Source organism: Pholcus phalangioides, unplaced genomic scaffold, assembly GCF_987345545.1.
Source record: "Pholcus phalangioides strain wild (caught in Gottingen) unplaced genomic scaffold, Ppha-v1.0 ptg000039l_1, whole genome shotgun sequence".
Classification (NCBI taxonomy): Eukaryota; Metazoa; Arthropoda; class Arachnida; order Araneae; family Pholcidae; genus Pholcus; species Pholcus phalangioides.
The window spans coordinates 7,609,611-7,630,547 of NW_028301625.1; the positions used below are offsets into that span (position 1 = coordinate 7,609,611).

The following is a 20,937-nucleotide window of genomic DNA, read 5'->3' on the forward strand; positions in this document are numbered from 1 at the left end:
AGGTAGGGCCTCAAAAACATCACTTGGCCCGGGGGCCCATGATGCTCTTAAGATGGTCTTGCGTATACTGTGTGTGTGTGTATTGATATACATGCAGGTTGTCGAAATAGTTGCTTCCCTTAATGAAGGGCTGTGTATTTTCAATTTCAGCATATTTTCAATGTTTTAATTTTATGCAAAAATATTTAATTTTTATCCCCATTCCCCCCCCCCCCCCTCCCGATTTTGCCTTTGCTAAAAATCCAGGTTTGGGCCGTGCAGTGGTAATCGGCTAAAAATGTGATTTTCTAAAGTTCTCCAATTTTAAGTTGTCCATGCATTACCAATTTGGAGGATGGATGCATGGCCGTAACTTTGGTGGGGGGAAGCAGACGGGTCTAGTGTTTCTCCCCAGACTCTGGACTACAAGAGGCGCCAAATTTACCCTTTATAACTGCTTTTACATTACACTGGGTGCCAAAATGTGTGCTTGTTCCATTTGAGAAAGTATCTAGTTGTAGCCCTAGACAGATGGCACACACTTGAGTTTGAGTTTCACCAACACGAATCTGACATAGCTCCCATATTCAGGTGTGCTCCCATATTCAATGGCGACAGATTAGAGCGGTGATCTGCTCAGAACAGGAGTGTCTGAGAGAATCTCGTTTGCTTTATTTTTAATCAGAAGATGGTATTGGAAGAAGTATTTTTTGAAATAAATTAGGAAACTTCAGATATATAAAAAAAATTTGGCAGAGAAATTTGACATTTTTTGTGTATTTTTACCCATTTCGATTAAAATTTGCCAAAATTTCAATTTTGAAGGAAATTGAAAATTATTTTGTGTGTTTCTACCACTTAATATATCAAAGTAAATCAGTTAGTTTCTTTGTACTGTTAAACGTCAAAGAGCTATGCGTGTTCAAAAATGCATGTTCCATTTATGGAACATTGGCCTTTCAAGGGAGCGGGATTCTAAAGATATCTAATGTGCAGTGCGCTGCTTCGATTTTCCCGTTCGAACCCCAGAGTATTGTCATCGTTTGACATGTGTATTGGGACTAATTCTGGGTAATATGACAGAGGAATGTGTTTTTTGGGGTGGATTTATATTGGATGAGTACTTTTTTATTCTTGCATTCTTAGAAATGTATGTTTTAGTGAACTGCAGACTAATCAAACAGAGTTATACAATCTTAGAAATGTATGTTTTAGTGAACTGCAGACTAATCAAACAGAGTTCTACAATCTTAGATAGTCTTGTGTTCAACTGAGTGTAATCATATCAAAAAGATATCTCACATTATAGAAGAAGCTAGCTGATATTTAGAAACTTTCAGATTCCTAGTTAGAGGATGTAGATATACTCCAATTACGTGCTAATGAAAATGGGAACATCGTGGATGAAGATATTTTTGAAAATGATCTAGTATGAACAGCTCCAACTGATGTATGTGAAATGCTAGGTAATTTTGCAACAACGAGGATGGGTTGTTAGAAAACACCTGAACGTGTTCGTCAAAAGATGTAGGGCAGAAAAAGGGAGCAAAACGTAAGTGCAACACTCAAGTTTCAAGAAAAAGCAAGACAGTTTTGAGCAATTCGAAAAAAAATTATATGGGATGAAAAAAAAATTCTTTCTAGAATCCGATCAAAACCTCAGCTCTGGATTCCATTGGAAAAGATTTGCCATGTGACCATTATAGCACGGTGGGATAATTCATTCTATGCATAAATGTGACAAACAGGTCCATGAAAGTAGTCGTTCCAGACAATATTCTGAAGGATATTATATGTAACTATATTATAAATAATAAGAAAATATCAAGAACTTATAAGAACATTCTCAAGTTATTTATAATAGTCCTACCAGAGAATATTCTTAATAATTTTACATCTCATTTAAACGTAAGAAAACTTTATTTCATGAAAAATATTCAAGTACAGTAAACCTCGCTAATCTGGCACATATTGTACCAGGGTGTGCCGTATTATCGGAATTGCCAGATTACTGGAAGTCAATTTGAAAATCTCATTTACATAATAGACATCTGCTCAAAAACACCGAGCGGGGTGTTGCAAATGCTATCATCCGATGCTGAAGGAGTAGGTCTACCCTAGGAATGGGAAGAATAGTTATTAATTCATCTTAATTATAAATAAATTTCCATTTTTTAATTAAATTAAATTATTGTTAACTTTGAATGATTGATATGGAATTTTAATTACACTATTTATAATTTTAAATGAATACTAAAAAACTGGTAAAGATTTTTATTCTCATGATACTGACAATCAAATTTAACAATGATATATTATATTTTAATATTGCAGTGATACCTCACGAAGATAATTCATTCCGGAATCACATTCGGGACGGGGCAACAACTTTCTCATTAGGTTTTTGAATTTTAATAACTACACAACCCCTTGCAACATAAATGATGTCTGAATTCTACATGTTATTTGGATACTTTTTCTGACAGGAAGTATGCCTCTAGGATCAATGGTTTACCAGTAAAATGCAGTGTGTGCTAGAAGCTGGACATTGTATAGATTTTACTATCACTTGAAAAATCAATTTTTTTTTTTTTTTTAAGCACTCGTTACAATTTTACACCTAAGCAAATGTCAACTATCATTTTCTCTCAATTAGAAATGCATCATAAAATTTGATTAATTTTCTTGTTTTTCTTTAGATGTTTTGAAGCCTTAAGCTTTTGAGACTTTTATAAATTTTCTAGTATTTAATATTAGTTTTATTTGTATTTTTTTATTACATGTTTGGTTTAGTAACTTTTTCTTTATTGTAATTTCAGATAAAGGAACTCAATCTTGATAACTGTCGTAGTCCACAGATTGTCGGTTTAAATGATGAATTTGTTAACCTGAAGTTATTGAGCCTGAACAGTGTTGGGATTGTCAGCCTTAAAGGTTTTCCTAAATTGCCAAATTTGACAAGAGTAAGAATTTTTTTGTCTTGGAGTAGGGTTTGTTCACCAGGAGGAATATTTTTTTGTTAATGAATTTTTTAAAATTGTTGGTATAATTTTAATTTTTGTTTTTTTTCTGTGAAACAGATTTTTTCATGTGTTATGCAGACAGGGCCAGAACTAGAGGAGTAACTGACCTGGGCAGCAAACGTTACTGGTTGACAAATTTGAAAAAAGAAAAAAAATGTTATAAATCTCGAATTTTACAGGAGTGGCAAAATTTCCCCCCCCCCCAAATAGTCTAGTTAAGTCCCTGCCAGTCACTAACCTTAAGAACCGAAGAAAAATCTTGTCCTTCCAGGGTTCTCCTTCTCTAGTCTTTTAATTTCTTGATAATTTAATTTGTATAATGATTTATAGGAAACTTTGTTATGTTCATAAATATCTGATCATAAAAATAAACCTCAAATGAAGTGAGCTTCAAAGAGGTTAATCATCGACCTGGGAAATCTTGGGGAGGAGGATCCCTTTAAAATGTTTAAAATATCTTGTAGTAACCATCTCTAGTGAACTTGGTTCCAAAGGTGAAGATTTGTAAAAATGGTTGCAATGTGTGACATAAATTGTAGTGTTCATACATTATTCTTTTGAATATATGAAGGTTGAAAATTTTCTGTAAAAAAAAAAAAAAAAGTATACAAACTTTATTTCCGAAACTTTTTGATGTTATCAATTAGCTGTTTTTACAGTGCAGGGTGAGACAGTTTCTTCCGAGTGGAAATTCAGTTCGTTGAAAGTTTTAAAATCCATTTATCTAATTCCAATCTAATTGACAAAATTATTTTTGACTTTAAATCGCAAAACAAAACTAAATATTATTCCTTTATTAAACGGCACTGATCTCTTTCGAACTATTGCAAAAAGAAAATTTCTTATTTTAATGGTCATTAGAAAAGATTATTACAAATAATAACAATGTTACAAAGTGTATTGTGATAAACCTCTCTGCAGTGACAATAAATTGAACTAAATTTTATCAACTGACTAACTGGAATTTTTTATGGCAAAAAGATGCAAACTACAGCATAGATTTGATAGTGCATGATATGATCATTGATCCTCTTGATATAACTATAATCCTCTACAGTGATATTTTCTTAGTCTGCAGAATACCTTATCAAGATTGTCCTTTTTATATTCATTATATTAAAGGATAATCTTGATCATGTTAAGCCTTGTTCACTATAGTATTTTGTAAAAATGGTTTTCTTAAAATACTTTTGTATTATTGCTGATATTGCGTCCATGTTTTTAACATAATAATCAAATTTCAGCTTGAACTTAGTGATAATCGTATTACTGGTGGTTTGTACTATTTGCATGGAAGTCCAAAGCTGGTATACTTGAACCTGAGTGGAAATAAGATCAGGGAGATAGCTCAACTAGAGCCATTGGTATGTCTATTTTATTAAGTAATTTTTCGAAGCAGTGACATGTTTTGTAGCTACGAAATTTCAATCTAAATTTTCTCAGATACATACATGTGATTACACATTTAGATGAAAAAAACTTGCAGAAATGTTTTTTTTAGAAACACAAAATTTTCATAATTAACTTTTAATCTACTAACACTGGAAACTGTCACCCAAACCTTAAAAAGTCTGCTATGGGATTCTAGTCTGCTAGGGCTCTTTTTTGCCAGAAAAGGTGCTTGTTCCTATAAAAATACTATAGCTATTACCTAAATTTTTCCCATTCGTCAAGCCCTGCTTTTATTTCAATTTATGTCAATTTTTTTTTTTCTTGGCATTTGTGTTTTTTGACTTAAGCAGAGAAATTACGAGCGTGAACTGCGCGCATGCCTGAGGGTTGGGTTTTTGCATATCAAAAACTAGATATTTACCGATAAATACCATATTAAAAACCTGTTAAATACAATTAGCCCTTTGTGTATTAATTAAAATTAATATGTAGAGTAGCTGTTTTTAATTTACTAATATTTATTTTACCAATAATTAATAATTATTAATGTATTTTATTATGTATTAATAGTTGGATCTCTATAGTTGGCTGCCACAGAAGAGGATAAACAGTGAACAAATATGTAATACTGATAACTTTTTAAAATATTAATTGAGGAGCAAAGTTCTTGTCAGAAATGATAGGTAGCATCAGACGAGCTGTAGTAGTAATGTTTACAACCTAATTTGCATAATCGCGATCGTTTTGAAAACGTTAAAGCGTGTTCTTAAAACGCAAAATTGTGTTCGTTATTTGTAATTTTTAGGTGTAATATGGGACGTGTAAAATAGCTGTTGAAAAATTTTAAATTTGCCGCATCATTTAGTTCCACTGAAAATCTAAACTTGGTGCTTTCGTGGTTGCAACCGTAATAAATTGTCTTAGGAGAATCCACTGTCAGATTGGGTCATTTACAATCCAATCATTTTTAGGGGTGGCTGGATGAATCTTATTGTTTTTTGTTTAACTTTGTGTAAAATTTACAACAGCAGAAGCCAGAGATAAATCCAGTCTGGGGCCCCCCACTAAAAATCTGCAAATTGGGTCCTCAGGAGCTGTGGATTTTATTCCTTGGATAAATGAATACGAATGAAAATTTTCCGTGGTCTGTACGGGGGGGGGGTGTGTGTGCCTGACAGGCCTACAGACCATGCCGTGGAGAAGTTGACAGGTTTCTTTTTGGGGGGGGGGGCCTGGGTGAACCGGCTTTTCTTGCTTTAGCAGGAGCTTGCTATAATATCCACGTATCGTGCCCACCAAAAATCTGTGCATTGGCTTCTCGCTCCTTGGTTCGGTTTTCTGTTGGTGAAATGAATATGAATTAAAAATTTTTCTTCACCAATACTGGGGGGGTTGTGACGGAGCTTTAGTCTGCCCCCCCCCCCCCCCATGCTGAAATTCGCTCATTTTGGGAGGGAGTGCTTGAATCACATTTTTTGGTTTTTTGTTGCTTTAAGATTGTAAAATTTGTCAGCAAGCTGGTGCTTCCAAATGCCACTTTTCATAGCACTCTGAGAAAGTGGGACAAAATGAACAAGATATGATGGGAAGAAAGAGAGGAAAGGGAGATGGCCGCCGAAGGGTGCAAGAGGGCTTTGCTCTTCCCCTCCACAGTATAGCTATATTCATACACTTTTCCTGATATTTAGTTTCTAATAAAAGAATGTTTGACTGATTCACAAATGCAGCTCATGTGAGGCTGTCATGACTTGTAGAAGAGAAAACTAGAGTTTTCTTAATACATTTTGTTCTCCGTAAAAGAACAATGTATACAAAAGGATTTGAATGAAAAATAAAGTTATTTTGTAGCTTATGAGTATATTTTCCTAAACAGTTTAGTGATTTAACTCTCATTTGGTTAAAAAAACCAAAAACATCTGATATATCTCTCAAGTGGCCACAGCTAAAACAATAAACTCTTTTTAGGATAAAAATGTAATTTATTGCAAACTCACGATTAATCACTTTATTACTATTACTGACTTAGTCTTTTCTTACTGAACTTCTCAATACTCCTCATAATGTTCTGTTACTGTTCGAATTTGTGTTCTCAAACAGTCGCTTGTTACTTGTGCGTACAGTCATGTATACCTCTTCCTTTTCAGCAAGCTTGTTCAATAAATTCCTACACATCATAGTTTTAATTCTGAAAGTTGAAATCTTGGAACCATTGGACAAGAAATTAAAAAAAGAACATTTAAAAGAAAATTGAGCCGCAAGCCGGGGGGGGGCAGCTCCCATGTGTGTGTGCCTCCTCAAAATCTTACTTTTTGTTTTGAAAATTAAGAACCCCTGCCATAAAGGACAATTGGGATTTTCAAAAGGTAATTCGGTAGGCGGAGTGATATGTTATCTGGGTGTAAGTAACCAGGTTTGACTGTATACACTGGTGTGCAAATATTAAGGATGAAGCTAAAAAATTGAGGTTGAGTATTCTTTACGGATAGAAGCAGATTTAGTCTGACTATCGATTCTGGATGCATGCACATCTGGAGAGAATAGGAACACGCAATAACCCCCTACCCAACATAATTGAAAATGACTGATTTGGAGGCAGTAAACTTCTAGTTTAAGGAGATATCGTCCTTGGTGCCCGTACGTCTTCCAAGGTGGTTCAGTCACTGATGCCTGCTATTGTACCAAGGTTCTCCTTCCTCACGTGTCTTTTTAGAGGTGCTATAGGTCCTCGGTTCCTCTTCACGGACGACAATGCTACACCTCATAATACAGTGGCTGTAACAGAGCAGTTGAAGAGTGAAGATATTCAACACATCAATTGGCCGGCAAGGTCCCCAGCCCCAAAGCAAAATGTTTAGCACTGTTCTGCGACGAACCCTCTTCTGACTGGAAATGTTCTGCGGTAAAAATCCCCATACATGCAATAGTGTTTTTGCACTTTTTCTTAAAATTCTTCCTGATTGTTCTGCAGTAGCGCTAAATGTTCTGCGACGTACGTCTCAGATTTTGGCACATTCTGCTTTGGGGGTCTCCAGATCCAATCAAACGTGTGGAACGCCCTAGGGAGATGCTCGGTATCACATCACCAGCAATGATTCTGGAACTGCGATGGGCACTAAAACAGAAATGGGCAGCAATGTCTCAACAGCTCGTTGACAACCTTACTCAGTATGGGCAGATGACGTAAATCCTGCATAGCAGTCAGGGATGATCGTATCCCCTGTTAAAAGCTGTATTTTCCTTCCCAGTCACTTGCCACGTAGACGTTTGTCTTCTAATTGTGCTGAAAACTAATTTTTCATAAAGATCCTTTTTATCTTTTAGATTTCTTTCTTGGAAAGTTTTGTTTACTTTGCCCATGTTCTTGCGTCTTGGGATCTTATTGTATTTGTTGATTTGGAACACTTTTGCAGGACGATATATTAGAGAAACAGTCTTGTCCTTGATTTTTGCACACCTGTGTATTTGTCTGGGTGTAGTTCTGTGGACAATTCAGAAAATTTTTATTCTTTTGGGTTGTAAGTCTATGCATTGACAATTTTTTTTAATGCTTGGAAATGAGTCATTTAATTGGATATTTTTTATAGAAAGAATTCAAGTATTTGAAGAGTTTAGACTTGTTTACTTGTGAAGTGACATCTGTTGAGAAATACAGGGAACAAGTCTTCTCCCTTGTTGCCAGTTTAAAATATTTAGATGGATTTGATAGGAATGGAAAAGAAGGTGACATATCCGATACAGAAAATGAAGATGGTAAGTAGGAGTTTTTATTTTATAATGACTTTCTGTAGGATAAACAGTTCTTTTTTTTCTCACCGAAATATAAATACATTAGGCTGATAATTTCTTTAACATGTCCTAAACTATTGCAAATCAAGTTTCAAAATTATTTCAGTGAAACTGCTGTTGCTGACCAAATAAATGCTTTTGATTTTGAAAAATACAAATGATATAGCAGAGTATAATAATCAGTTTACTTTATGCTAGACTCAGTGTGTTTCACATAAGGATACAAGATATGGTGAAGGTAGTTATTTAGATTTCAGGTCATGTGATAGTTACTTGCACCAGGCAGCACAGTTAGGGTGTGTACAGTGGAAGTTAATTTTAGGTGCCAGATGCGCGTAGAAATTGTGGCATTGAGGCATGCAGTGGTCTTATGGTTGCATACTCCTACATCTGATAATGTTGATATGGGTTTAGAAAGACTTTATCACAATGTTATCTCGTGACTTTGGAAAGCAGTTTGACTACTGAAAAGTGAAATAACTGTTTGGGGGAGAAAAACTTGTGGGCTAACCATTTGTGCTTCCCAAGCTCTGCAAGCACTACATACATATTTTTTCATTTGAACACAAAAATTTCCAGTTTAAAAATTTTCAAATATTCTATAATTTCACCCCATGACAGGCTTTTTTAGGTAGAAGTACTACAAACATGTCAAACTAATAATCTATTTGAAGTTCCTAGTAGTGGTTGGCTAAATACAACTTCCTGTGGTTTTTAAATTTTTAGTCTGCGATCTTCGGAAAAAAGATTTAATGTTGCCTCTGGGAGCGGCTGACCTACAACACAAGTAAAAAAAAAAATTTAGCCTATTTAAATTGTTGCTGTGCTAGGCATCTGGGGGCCATTCAAGTATTGCGTAAGCAGATTTTCGGCCATTTTTGATTTCTCCCCCCCCCCCCCCCCCCTTCCCAAATCATCAAAATTTCATCTGCAGCGTAGAATATTTCATATCTTAAAAAAGGGTGGTTGATGTAAGCAACCTTCAAACCCCCCCCCCCCCCCCCGTCATCAAGTCAGCAAATCTGAAACCCTCCCCCCTTCGATGCTGACATAATACTTGAATGACCCCCAAGTAATGCTCTCATCAAACAAAAAGTGAATCATCACAAATAGACTGGTGTGTTTTGGTTGTCTGCAACAAAAAGTTTGTCGAAAATGTGGCTGTTTTTTTTATAAAGATTTCATTTCCGTTATGAATCAGAGATATTGTTTCAATTCATTGTTTTTCCTTTTAATATTTTTGTTGCTCCAATTTATACATTGAAGTTCAGAAGAATGTGAGGACTAGAAAAGGGCCTATAGCAGCGACAGGCCTCGTAAAGCTTGTTCAGTGGTTTGAGGAAACAAATTCTGGAGGATTGTGTAACAGCCGGACGACCATCTTTAAGAAAGGCATGTTAGCCATGTGTTGTAGCCGAAATGGAAGCGTTAGCGTCCGAATCGTGTGTAGGGACCAGCGGTGCTTGTGAAGCTGCCAGGCATTTGGGCTTACCACCATCCTCTGTACGCAATATTCTTAATGTAATCCTTGATCTGTCCTCGTACAGATTTCAGTCGTGCCATGAACTTTTACCAGTGGATACCGTACAGAGGGACACATTTGCAAAGTGGGCTTTCTGCAAAATCAAACAGAATCTCACCTCTATCTTTAACATCTTGTGGACAGATAAAGCTAATTTTTTGCTTCATGGCGACATTAATACCCATAACTGTTGCATCTGGGTGTGTGTCCATGTTAGTGCACGCTGAAACCATTGCATTCCCCAAAAGTGACATTGTGGAGTGGGTTCACGGGTGCGTTCATCATAGGCTCCTTTTTTGAAACGCAGTGCATATTAAATAGGTGCAAAACTGCTACGGTGAATGTGCAGCATTATTTAACGCTTCTGCACGAGTAGGTCATGGCATGTTTGCATGAAAGAGATGTGATCACGTTTATGCAAGATGGAGCAACTAGTCTCACTTCTACTCCGGTCAAGGCATTCCTGATACAGACGTTCAGGGAAGACAAAATTATTAGCAGGCGTTGCAGGTTCCCATGGCATCCTGTCTCAAGATTTGACACCAGCAGACTTCTGATTATGGGGACATTTGAAATCCTGGGTGTATCGATCCGGTTCATCCAAGCTGTCAGAACTGAAAGATGCGATCCACCGAGAGGTGTCATGTATACATCCAGACTCATGATGTATTATCCCCTGTGGTGGTGGTCATGTGGAACACGTACTGATGTAATAAATGATTTGGGGGCATTGTGTTTGTTATTTGCGTATCTTTTCTTTGACTTGTGTACGTCAGCGCCACCTATCATATTTTTCCCGTGAACCAGCTATGCTAACCCTGCAAACAGTTTTTAAGTTTCTACGGACTTTTTTGCCCACTCTGTATTACTGTTTATTGAATTTTTAATTTTAGCTTTTCTTTTATATTAATAGGGTTGGAAAACCTTTTTTAGCCTTAATAATCTATAATTTTATACTAGACGATGAGGAAGATGAGAATGATGTTCATGAAGAAGACAATGAGGATGAAGATGATGAGAATGATGGTAAGCAAAAACTTTCATAAGAGTAGATAAAATTGAAAAATTCTGCATTTGATAATTCACGTTAAATTCTGGAAACAGTAAAAAAAAATAGAAAGCATATACAGAGTAGAACTGCTGCCTAATCTGACAGGAGATGGCCAAAAAATTTTCGAGATATTTTCCAGAAATAGTATTTACTTTAGATTAAATGACTTAAATTTCTCTCAATTAAGAAAACTAAAATACATATTACATAGAGCCCAGAAGTTCAGGCAAAATGCCATAAATGTCTTTTTTGCATATTTTCAATTTTTTTGCTTAAAATGTCTTTTTTTTTTTTTTTTTTTGTAATTTCCATGCCATAAATGTCTATTTTAACATAGTGTTAAGTTTGTTAGTGAGTTTTAGAGGCCATAATCTGTAAAACTTGTATATTTTGGGCATTGAGAACTTCAAAAGAATTGCTCTTTTTAGAATTTTCCAGTGCTAAGTATTAATTATCAGAAAGCCCACACACCCCTTTTCTAGACTCATTTAGACGCAACCAAGTGATCTAAAAGATTGGTATTGGCATGTATTAACTTTGCTTTGACCGGATGGTGTTAGACATGAATGATTTTGTATCGGATGAATGCAGCCCATGTTTGAAAAACAGAGGAAAATTATAAATTTGTTTTCCCACAGGCTCAGACATTGGACTATGTTGTATGTATATAGTAGACTGATGATTGCCCCAAGAGGTCTTGAACTGACATCATGGCTCGCACAAGGCGGGATAGGGACAGACAGCTCATTGGCTCGTGGTGTTTTGATTTTATTTCTTGCACCATAAATGCGCTGCAAACAACCATGGCTATTTATCATACATATTTGATTAAATTCACCAGAGCGGCCTTCAGGGGCATTTGGCAGATGCACTCACACATTGTCCCATGCTTGAGAGTCCCGCATATGTGCTGCTATAGAAAAAAAAAAATTCTATAAAAATTGTACTTTTTACGAAAATAGAACAAGAGATAGATGTCACAAACTGGTCTGCATTAGAAATCGTCAATGGTTTGCTGGTCGACATCACTCCACAGAACCTAGCTGAAAATTCCTGCACTCCCCCACAGTGAGAAAAAGCATCCATCTAATGAATTTTTATTTTCATATGGTCAGGGGACTGTGTTCCAGAGTAAAATCATATTTCATTTTAGATAAAACAATGCAGAAATGCTAAAAGGTAGACACAAGCGAACAAATTTTCTAGTGATCTGTTGTCGTTCTGAGAATTTTTTAATTAAACCATATCTTTTCTCAAGCAGCAATTACTTTTTCTGATTATAATGAATTTCCTAATCAATTTTTAGTATGGGGGTACCCCCATCTCCTTCCCCTGTAAATTGGAAAACGGTCATGTTACGTATTTTATAGATAGAGTAGGATTTTTAAGTTGGTTAGTTCTGTATATGTGAAGGGGGCATGTTGTAATATTATAAAGGAACATCTCAATCTCTACTGGAAGTGCGAGACTGACATATATATCACCATTCAACCGATCTAGTAGGTTTTTTAATCTTGAATATCCCAGTGAGGCAATATAGAAATACATGTGTTGGGTCACCTGGATACAATCTTCTGTTAGGCAACATCAGCACTAGCATACAGAAAAGGGGCTTAAGATTGATACCCCTCCTCCCAGCTGTGATTTATAGTATGTTTTTCAGTGAACAATGTAAACCCTCTTCCCCGAGAAAATCCTGGGTATGTGCGAGGAAGGCCTATGTTACTATGCAAGTGATCTCTCTCAGAATAGAGCAGCATCACGCCTTTCTTGTCCTTGGAACCAGTTTGATGGAGAACCTGGGTGCTTAAGGACCAAAAGTATAATAACACAGGTTAGTTCCTGAATCAAACTTCCATGGGTTTTTTTCTTTTCCTTAAACATCTGTTATTTGGCTAGGTATGGTGCCATGTAGTTTTCATCTGACATTGAAATAGATCACAGAGTCCCTTGTGAAGCTTTGGCATTGCAATGGCCAAAGTAGTTCGGCTAATCAGGTTGCATGTATTGGAATAACCAGCAATTGAGCCTATGCCTAGATCCAATGGGGGCACGACCTTTGGAAGCTATTGCTGCATCATGTATATGCCTATGGCCAGCCATCAGTGTTGCTGCATTGAAGTAGCAAATTGAGCAGAGTTGTCTCTGGATTATGTTCAGCATTTTGATTTTATCCCTGAAAATCAAGTCTTCCCATCATGAAAGTCATGATTCCTGCGATTGGCAAATTTTAGTTGACTACCACTGCACAATGTTGTCAAATAATGAGTGAAATCATCAAACATTACGTTGGATTTCCCCAACTTTTTTCCCCCATTTGGTAACAATTTTTTCTGACTCACGATATTGCAAAAACAAAATCCAAGAGGAATCTTACCAATAAAATTGGGGAGGAGTATTTAATCTGAAACATTCTTCAGTTCCTCGCTTCTGATTTGTAACATAAAATAGCATCTATTAGGCACATAACACCGAGATATCACAGAACATTTAAAGGTTTTATGGTTTCAAAATCGATTTGCTCCTTGTTTAAATCTTTCAGTCTTTTGTGTCCAGAAATGCATGTGTAATTTTTAGCAAAGATGGTGGCTGCAAATATCCAAATTTTATTGTTAAATAAAATTCAATAGCAGTAACGACTGCTATGTCTACTTTGTTAAATGTAATATAGTTACCACTATATTGATTGTTAGCAATGTGTTTGTTGTTCCCAGGTACAGTAGGCGCAGTCTTGGCTATCAACTACTGTAAAGAAAGAGTCCCGGACAGCTTAATTAGTCTGACAAAAGTTATGGAAAAAATGCAGCATTTTCCTTTTGTGCATGTGGTAGACACTGTTTATACACATGCAATTTGATATGTTAGATATTTTTTGAGGAAAGTGATATGCTTAAGGTCTATTATAGCCTGACTCTAAACAAATAACTTAAGACTTTTTTTTTAGTAGTGGCCAATACAGTTTTTACTTAACTACTTGTTCCAATTGATTATAGAAGATCCCGATATCGATGAAGAGGAGGAGTTCTATCTTGATGATGATGAGGAAGATGATGTTGAAGATGAAGTAAGCTGAATTTATAAGTAGCCGATGTGTGATCAATTCCTGAGTAAACAATTATCTTTGTAACTCTTAACTGTTTTTGGCAATTGCAATACGATTTGATAGCAAATATGAATTGTTCCAGAATCTCGTTTGTTAGACAAAACAATTTCCCATATTTTCTATAGAAAATCGTTCAATTTATTCCCGGTTCTGCCCAAACTTTAAAGATAAGTTTTTTAAAAAAAACCTGGGAACGCCAGAAAAATAATTGACTGAAGGCTAAAATGAACAGCTTCGAAATTGGATGAATGTGAATCTGCAGGAAGATGGGAGAGATTGATATTTTTTATTTTACACTGTGTGCGCTCGCACAACTGACACTTAACTTAGTCTAGTGAAGCCGGTGTTTACATAACCCCATTGCATTCATAGGCGTTCCCATCTATTTGTGATTTCGTCAGCTCATTTCTGTGCCTGATACACGCAGATAGAAAGGCTCCTAGGATATCCAGACTTCGGTTTGATGTTCATTCTTACATCGGAAAAAAATACGCTCTGAAAACATAGGCTCCTTTTTTTTTATGTATTTTCCATCAGCTGAATCTTTTGTATGTTTTTGAACTATTTCAAATAAAAGTATAGGTACACCTGGAAAAGGAGTCAGAGATGGGCGTGAGTTAATATGACTCAAGTGAGAGTAATGCTGGTGATTGGTGCGAAAATTCAGCTATATGACATGACCCAGCTATTTTATATTAACACATCCATCCCATATCAGCGGAAATGTTCGTTGCCAAGGTATCACTGTATATGCAATAACCACATATTTTGGAATTAAATTTTGTATGAAATTTTTTCCTTCAGGAAAGTGAGGATAATGAAATCCATGCAGAGGGGGCTGATGAAGATGAAGAAGAAGGTAAAACACTTGTGACTGAAATCATTAATCTATAGTAAAAGCAGGATTGTGTTTCTCTGCGATGATGAAACATTTTTTGCCTCTTTATCAATGAAGTCCTTTTAGTCGCCATACCTTTGTAAAATAATTTTTTTCTCTGCAATGACACATCGGTTTTTTAAAACTTCAAAAGTCGAGTTTTCCATTTCTCTCTCTGATTACAAATTGTGTTTAGAGCAATATCTCAGGGAAGCATTAATTAGTCTGACTTTTACTCTTCTGTTTTTTTTCTATCTACTTTTCACAAAGTGGAGTCCATGGTTAGATGTCTGCGAAGGCACGTATTTGTGCCTTCAAAAATATAGTACAAGATAAATCTACACACGTACTTGATCTACTGCTTCACCATACCAACCTAAGTGCGCCCCCCCCCTCCCCAAGGTTAGGTTGGTAACCAACCTAAGTGAAATCTCCAGTCAGCATGATAGTGGTTATATTTACCTTTTAAAGACTGCACCTACAGTGTGTTAAAATGCATTAGGAATTTTTATCATGGTTTTTCCTTTTGCTGTTTATCTTTAAGCATTGGTTTTGTGTGTTATTGATAACATTCACCAAATAAATAGAATCAACTTATACACTGTGGCGAGGTGTCAATAAAAGAAATGTGTCTGCTTTCATGATGTTACGATGAATTTTAACATTATAAATAAATAGCCACTGGTCTCGCATTCTTTTTTCTTTGTTTATACTTTTAGTATGGGACAGTGGTTCTTGAATTTTCCCCAGCTTGTGCTCCCTGCTCTAGTCACCCTTGGGGGGGGTGTTGGCAGTTAAATTTCCATTACAGCCCATTCCTTTCGGGGTAACAGGCAGTACATTGCCAAGCAAAAGGTTTGGATTGTTGGTTCTTCACTGTTTTGGTCATTATTTATCCACAACTCCCTGAAAGTCTAGAAATTAACCATTTCAAACAACTTAATAGGTACATTTTAATATAGCAGGGTTCTCGTTGACCTGGAAATTCAGGGAAATAACAAATAGTCAGAGAAAATGTAAAATATGTGGCAAAAGTCAGGAAATGTGCAAATATTTGAAAGTAAAGGAAAAGTTCTGTGAAGGGAAACGGTAAACTCGAAAAAAAAAATTAAATTCAGAAGGTCAAGATTTTGAATTATATATTTTTTTTTCTGAGTTTTTGTCAGGGGGTTTAATAGATTTTGCTAGAAATCTTGTACAGACAGGTTGTTGATATCTCGGGAGCAGCAATACATACTTTGAGTAATGCTTGTATAGGGAAATGTATTATTTTCCATGGCTGTGTCTTGACTATTACCAGGATTTTAGCCCTTTGTTGCTGATTAAATTTCTTTTTTAAAAATTTTTTTTATGCAGTGTCAGTTTTGTTGAGTGATGTTGTGGTTTTTTTTTTTTTTTTTTCAGAAGAAAGCCCACATGGTCAAAAGCGGAAAAGGAGTGCTGATGACGGAGATGAAGATTAAGACATCTCTTAAAATAAATTCATCTGTTCATCTTTGCATGTAGTTTAAAACTGTACATTTGGATCATCAATAACTTCACGTTTTCACATCCACCTCATCCTGATGTTAAGACATGAAGTTTATTATTGCTAGTTCACATCGAGGGAGGGGTTCTGCCTTTTCGGTATTCCACTGATAAAAAATTGAATGTTGTACAGGTGAGAATTCATAGCCTTTGAAGAACCCCTTGATTTCTTTCTCCCCCCCCCCCCCCCCCCCCCGAACTTTGCACAAATGCTTAAGGATTTTTCTTATATTTAGTTGCATTGAGATTTGAATGAACAATGAAATTTCTTTTTGAGAGATCAAAACTTGTACAGGTTTCTACGTTGCCTTTTTATTTATCCCCATATTTCACTGTGTTTCTTAGTCATGTTGTCTTATATGTTGTGTAACGTTGAAGTGAAATTTTGAAATGGTTAAATACAGGGTGATTCAGAACTCATAGGCAAAACTTTAATTAGTGAAAAAGCTTCAAAGAACTAGTTGTTGGGGCTTCCATTGAGCATACCCCTAAAGCAGAGAATGTCATGATTCTGTGACATACGTTGCAGAACAACCTGGAAGAACTTCAAAAAAAAGTGTAGCGAACACTATTATGGTAATTTTTTATAGCAGAAATATTTCCAGTCATCCAAGAGCTCATTGCAGAACAATGCAAAACATTGCTTCAGGTGAGCATGCAAGTTTTTGCCACTTATCATTTCTATCCTGGATTGTATTAGGGATGGCTGGTTTCATGAGTCAGGAAAAGGTGGACATGCATTTCATGTATAGTGCTGTAGGTGGGAATGTTCTGGTAGTCCAAAGTCTGTACTAAGAGTTTCTGCTGCCAAGTCTCCTGAATTTCTATCTCCCTGGACTCCCAAAACATTCTTATACCTCCCAAATTTTGCATGTGATTGTGTTAAATCTCTACATTGAGGGGAAAAATTTATTCCCCAAGAATTTCCCCCCAAAAACACTTCATAAACATTGTGTGAATTGTGGCTATTTTGTGAAATCACAAAAAAAAAAAAAAAAAACCCCAAAGACTTAACGTACTGTAGGTTACCTACTGGTTGTGGACATGATTGGTGATGGTTTGCACGGTGTCACAATTTTTGCAACTCAAAGATCCCTTCTGCATTTATTTTTTCACAGAGTTTGAGAATTCGGGAGGTTTTTGCACAGATCCATTCTTCAAAGTTGGCAGGTATGTAAGAGTTTTCTGACAAGATGCTTGCAAGATCGAAAAACCTTCGATCAATTGAACCAGTGTCTGTGAAACAGACTTTTTGTGGCATCTTTTCATCTTTGAATGTTGATGGGAGAGCCTCTTTTTATATAAAAACTGGTTTAATCACTTAAGATACACTAGATCAAAAAACATTTATCAGAAACTTCCTTGGTGCAATCTTTAGGCTTCTACGGCACCCTTTCAAAACCTGTACTTTCTGCATTCATTTGACAGCAGTCTAGCATATTATCCACTTGCATCGCAACAAGCTTTTTATCACCAGAACATTTGTTTAAATGAGTTCTGTCAGTTCTTACAGTTTTGTCCATAAGTTCTGAATTACTCTGTATAAGTTCATACCATTACTGAAATGTCATTAAGTGCTAAGCAGTTTTATTTTGTTGATGCTATAATGATTTTTTTCTTTTCATGGCTTCAACAGAAATTACTTTTTTTAATAATGAAGTGTAGGGTTTCGTGACCCATGTCCTATCACAACATTTCTTCTGGGTTATTATGCCACACATTATTTCAGAAGTTGTGAGATCTATTTTATCTGCAGCAGATATATTCATTAAATACACTTATTGGACACTGAAATCACCACGGATAGATCAGAATTTTTTTTTAATTTGTTAAGAATATCAACTTTTCATCCTGTTCTAAAAAATAATGGAAGGAAATTCTTACGGATCGGATTTGATATGTATCTGCTGAGGTTTGCAGTAACATTCTGCCTTACCTACCAGGTTCAGATCTATGGGGGATCCCCCTCCCCCAAGAGAAATATATGCAATATTGTCCCCAATGCGATAATTCATGAAATTTTCGTAGTTTCTATATGATAATACAATACTGCATTCAAACAACCCATTGAAAATTTACCTGTATCAACGTTTTTGATTTAAATAACGAATACAAGAAAATTTTGACTAAAACGGACTGTCCTGGAAAATGCAGGACCTATATGGTCACCATATTCACAATGATTTGTAAATTTGCCCCTTCCAACAGCAATCTCTAGATCCACCCCTGTTCTCAACCATCCACTGCTTTATTACCCCAGAAGAATGTGTGGTCTGTCAATTTTTTTTCATCAACCTATTTAAATTTCCGAGTAAGTTGGATACTTGAAGCATTTGTGTACTTGGATTTTTCTATATTTAATCTAGAATTTTTTTCCCCCCATTTTCTACTTCAGTTGTAAGTTATGTGTTGTGTAACTAGATTAAAACAGCACTATTTGGCAAGTTTAAATTTTGATCATAAATTGAATACAGTTGATTTATGCATATGTGATTTTAAAAATCAATCTTCCCCATCCTACAATATATGCAAGCTTCATATCAGCCATGCTGAAAAACCGTATTGAGAGAAAATGACCATTTTTGTTGATATCCTAATGTGAGGCAAAGTTTTTATATTTTATTTGCCGTTGACTCTTTAACACCAGATTGGCTTTTATTTGATCTTAAGCAATTATGAAGCAAATGCGAACTAAAATTTTATCCATTTTTGGCTTTTAGTCAGTAAATGCTATTTTAATTGTAAAAATGGATTCCCCCATAATATTTCTGCATGTAATTCCAAATGTTTTAGCCTGATACTTGTTTTATTTCCTGTTACCAAGTTAGAGTGGAAAAAGTTATTAAAACTGCTCAAATTGGAAATCTTTATAAAAATGTTGACTTAGCAGTTTTATCTTTTTTAAATATTTCACACCCCCTTAAGTATACATGTTTTCGTACATTGTTGGTTTCACCATCAAGCAATAATTGAAATTTTTCAACTAAAATTTTATTCATTGAGAATTTTAAAGATACGCATGGCTCTCCCACTTGTCCTACTTTGTGGTAAAATGTCCTAGTTTAATTGAGAAGGGAATCATCAATATATTGCCGAACATATTGGAAATGTTGTAGATTGCAATTATATATAATGATTCTGCCAAAGCAGAAATTGTATTAAGTTTATTTGAAGGGTGTATGTGGCCTGTGGTTTATTAATTTTTCATGTTTGGTTTGGTTGTTCAAGTCGAGTAGTCATTAAAAGTTTCGATGGATGGAAAAATAATTTTAAAGTTACTACATTTCAAATGGTCTTGGACAGTAACATTCATCATTCAAAATTATGGTCCACATTTTGTATATAGGTGAAAACAACAGTTTGCATAACAAAGCAGTTGGATACATAGGCCTATTCTAGGTTTGCAGCATTCAATTGTCTTCTGTATTTTTATGGCATGCAGAGCCATAAACAATATTTACGATGCTCAGCAAAGAGCTAGAAATGAAAGTGCTTCATTTGTCAAAAACTATTACAATGGCACTGAACAGTAAATCCCTTTTTTAAAAAAAGGATGGACAACACGTAAAACCATTTGGTTCACCCTGAATTATTGACTTTGTAATTTACACATTTTGCACTGTGCTTCTGGAGTTCTTGAAAACATGTCATTTTTGAACTACTCATTTCTTTATAATTTGCCATGTATTGTCAAAGAGAATTAACAGACTGGACCTTGGAAGGCCCGAAAAAGAATGAAATTTATATTGTGAGGAGAGATAGAAAAGTGGTTCCTAGTACCGTTTTGGCTAAAAATTGTATTGTAACCAATTCATTTCACTTTGGCTCAAGTCAATCTTACAGGATACTAAAATAGTGCTATGACAAAAAAAAATTTTATGGATTTTTTATTATGCTATGATTATGTTGTCTGGGGGGTAACACCACCCCCGGCATACGTCCTAAATTTTTTTTTTTTTTGGTGGGAGCCCTTTTTATATATATATATATTTTCATGCATGATTTAAGATTGAAGGATGATTAACGTTAACAGCCTTGTGGAACTGTTCTTAAAAATGATCCCTAAATTATGGCTATAATGATTCAATTTTCTGTTGAGTCCTTTAGCTTAATTGGTTTCATGTCTTATGTTTTCATTTTATTTTTTGTCATCATAGGATGTCTAGCTGCAGAATGCTTTGCTTCTGCAGGATAGGCCTGTATTACTTTTGGTTGTGAATAAAAAAATTTTATGATATTTATTAGGCTTGCTTTTAGTTTAGACAGTTTTAATATTGAGTTTGAACTGAATGCACACTTGTTACACATTTTCAATTTGACTAATCAACCTTAGACCTAGAATGTCACCTGTTAACATATTAGCTTAAGTAGAATGCCCAGAAGTTATGAGATAGGTGCACCAGCCACTTAAGTTTGGTACAGTTTTCCATAGAAATACACATTAGTTAATTGGAACCAAATTTTAGCAAGATCTGTCTTTTAATTTCTTACTATGAGTACAATTCTATGGTACTTTGCTAGGGGTTCTACAAATCTAACTTGCATTGACTGCAATCAGATTCAGTAAAAACACTTGCAAATTAAAGTAACGTGTTGAATGCTTTGATAACTTTTAACTTTTTTGTGATTGGAGGGAAGAAAACTTTTCAGTCCAGAATCGATGTTGCAGACCAAGTG

General features: G+C 35.4%; 1 protein-coding gene across 2 annotated transcripts in view; it reads left to right on the top strand.

Annotated features, from left to right (window-relative positions):
- Positions 1–20,497, top strand: part of LOC149065526 (acidic leucine-rich nuclear phosphoprotein 32 family member D-like) — a 29,000-nt gene extending 8,503 nt beyond the window's left edge. Inside the window, exons 2-8 of one of the 2 annotated variants that reach the window (XM_089253985.1) lie at positions 2,799–2,942; positions 4,247–4,366; positions 7,979–8,144; positions 10,663–10,728; positions 13,747–13,817; positions 14,661–14,715; positions 16,138–20,497. In XM_089253985.1, the coding sequence (XP_089110111.1) occupies positions 2,799–2,942; positions 4,247–4,366; positions 7,979–8,144; positions 10,663–10,728; positions 13,747–13,817; positions 14,661–14,715; positions 16,138–16,196 (681 nt within the window). In that variant the 3' untranslated portion in view covers positions 16,197–20,497. The remainder of the gene's footprint in view (positions 1–2,798; positions 2,943–4,246; positions 4,367–7,978; positions 8,145–10,662; positions 10,729–13,746; positions 13,818–14,660; positions 14,716–16,137) is intronic. The other variant, XM_089253984.1, reaches the window with a different exon arrangement.
- The last annotated feature ends 440 nt before the right edge of the window (positions 20,498–20,937 follow it).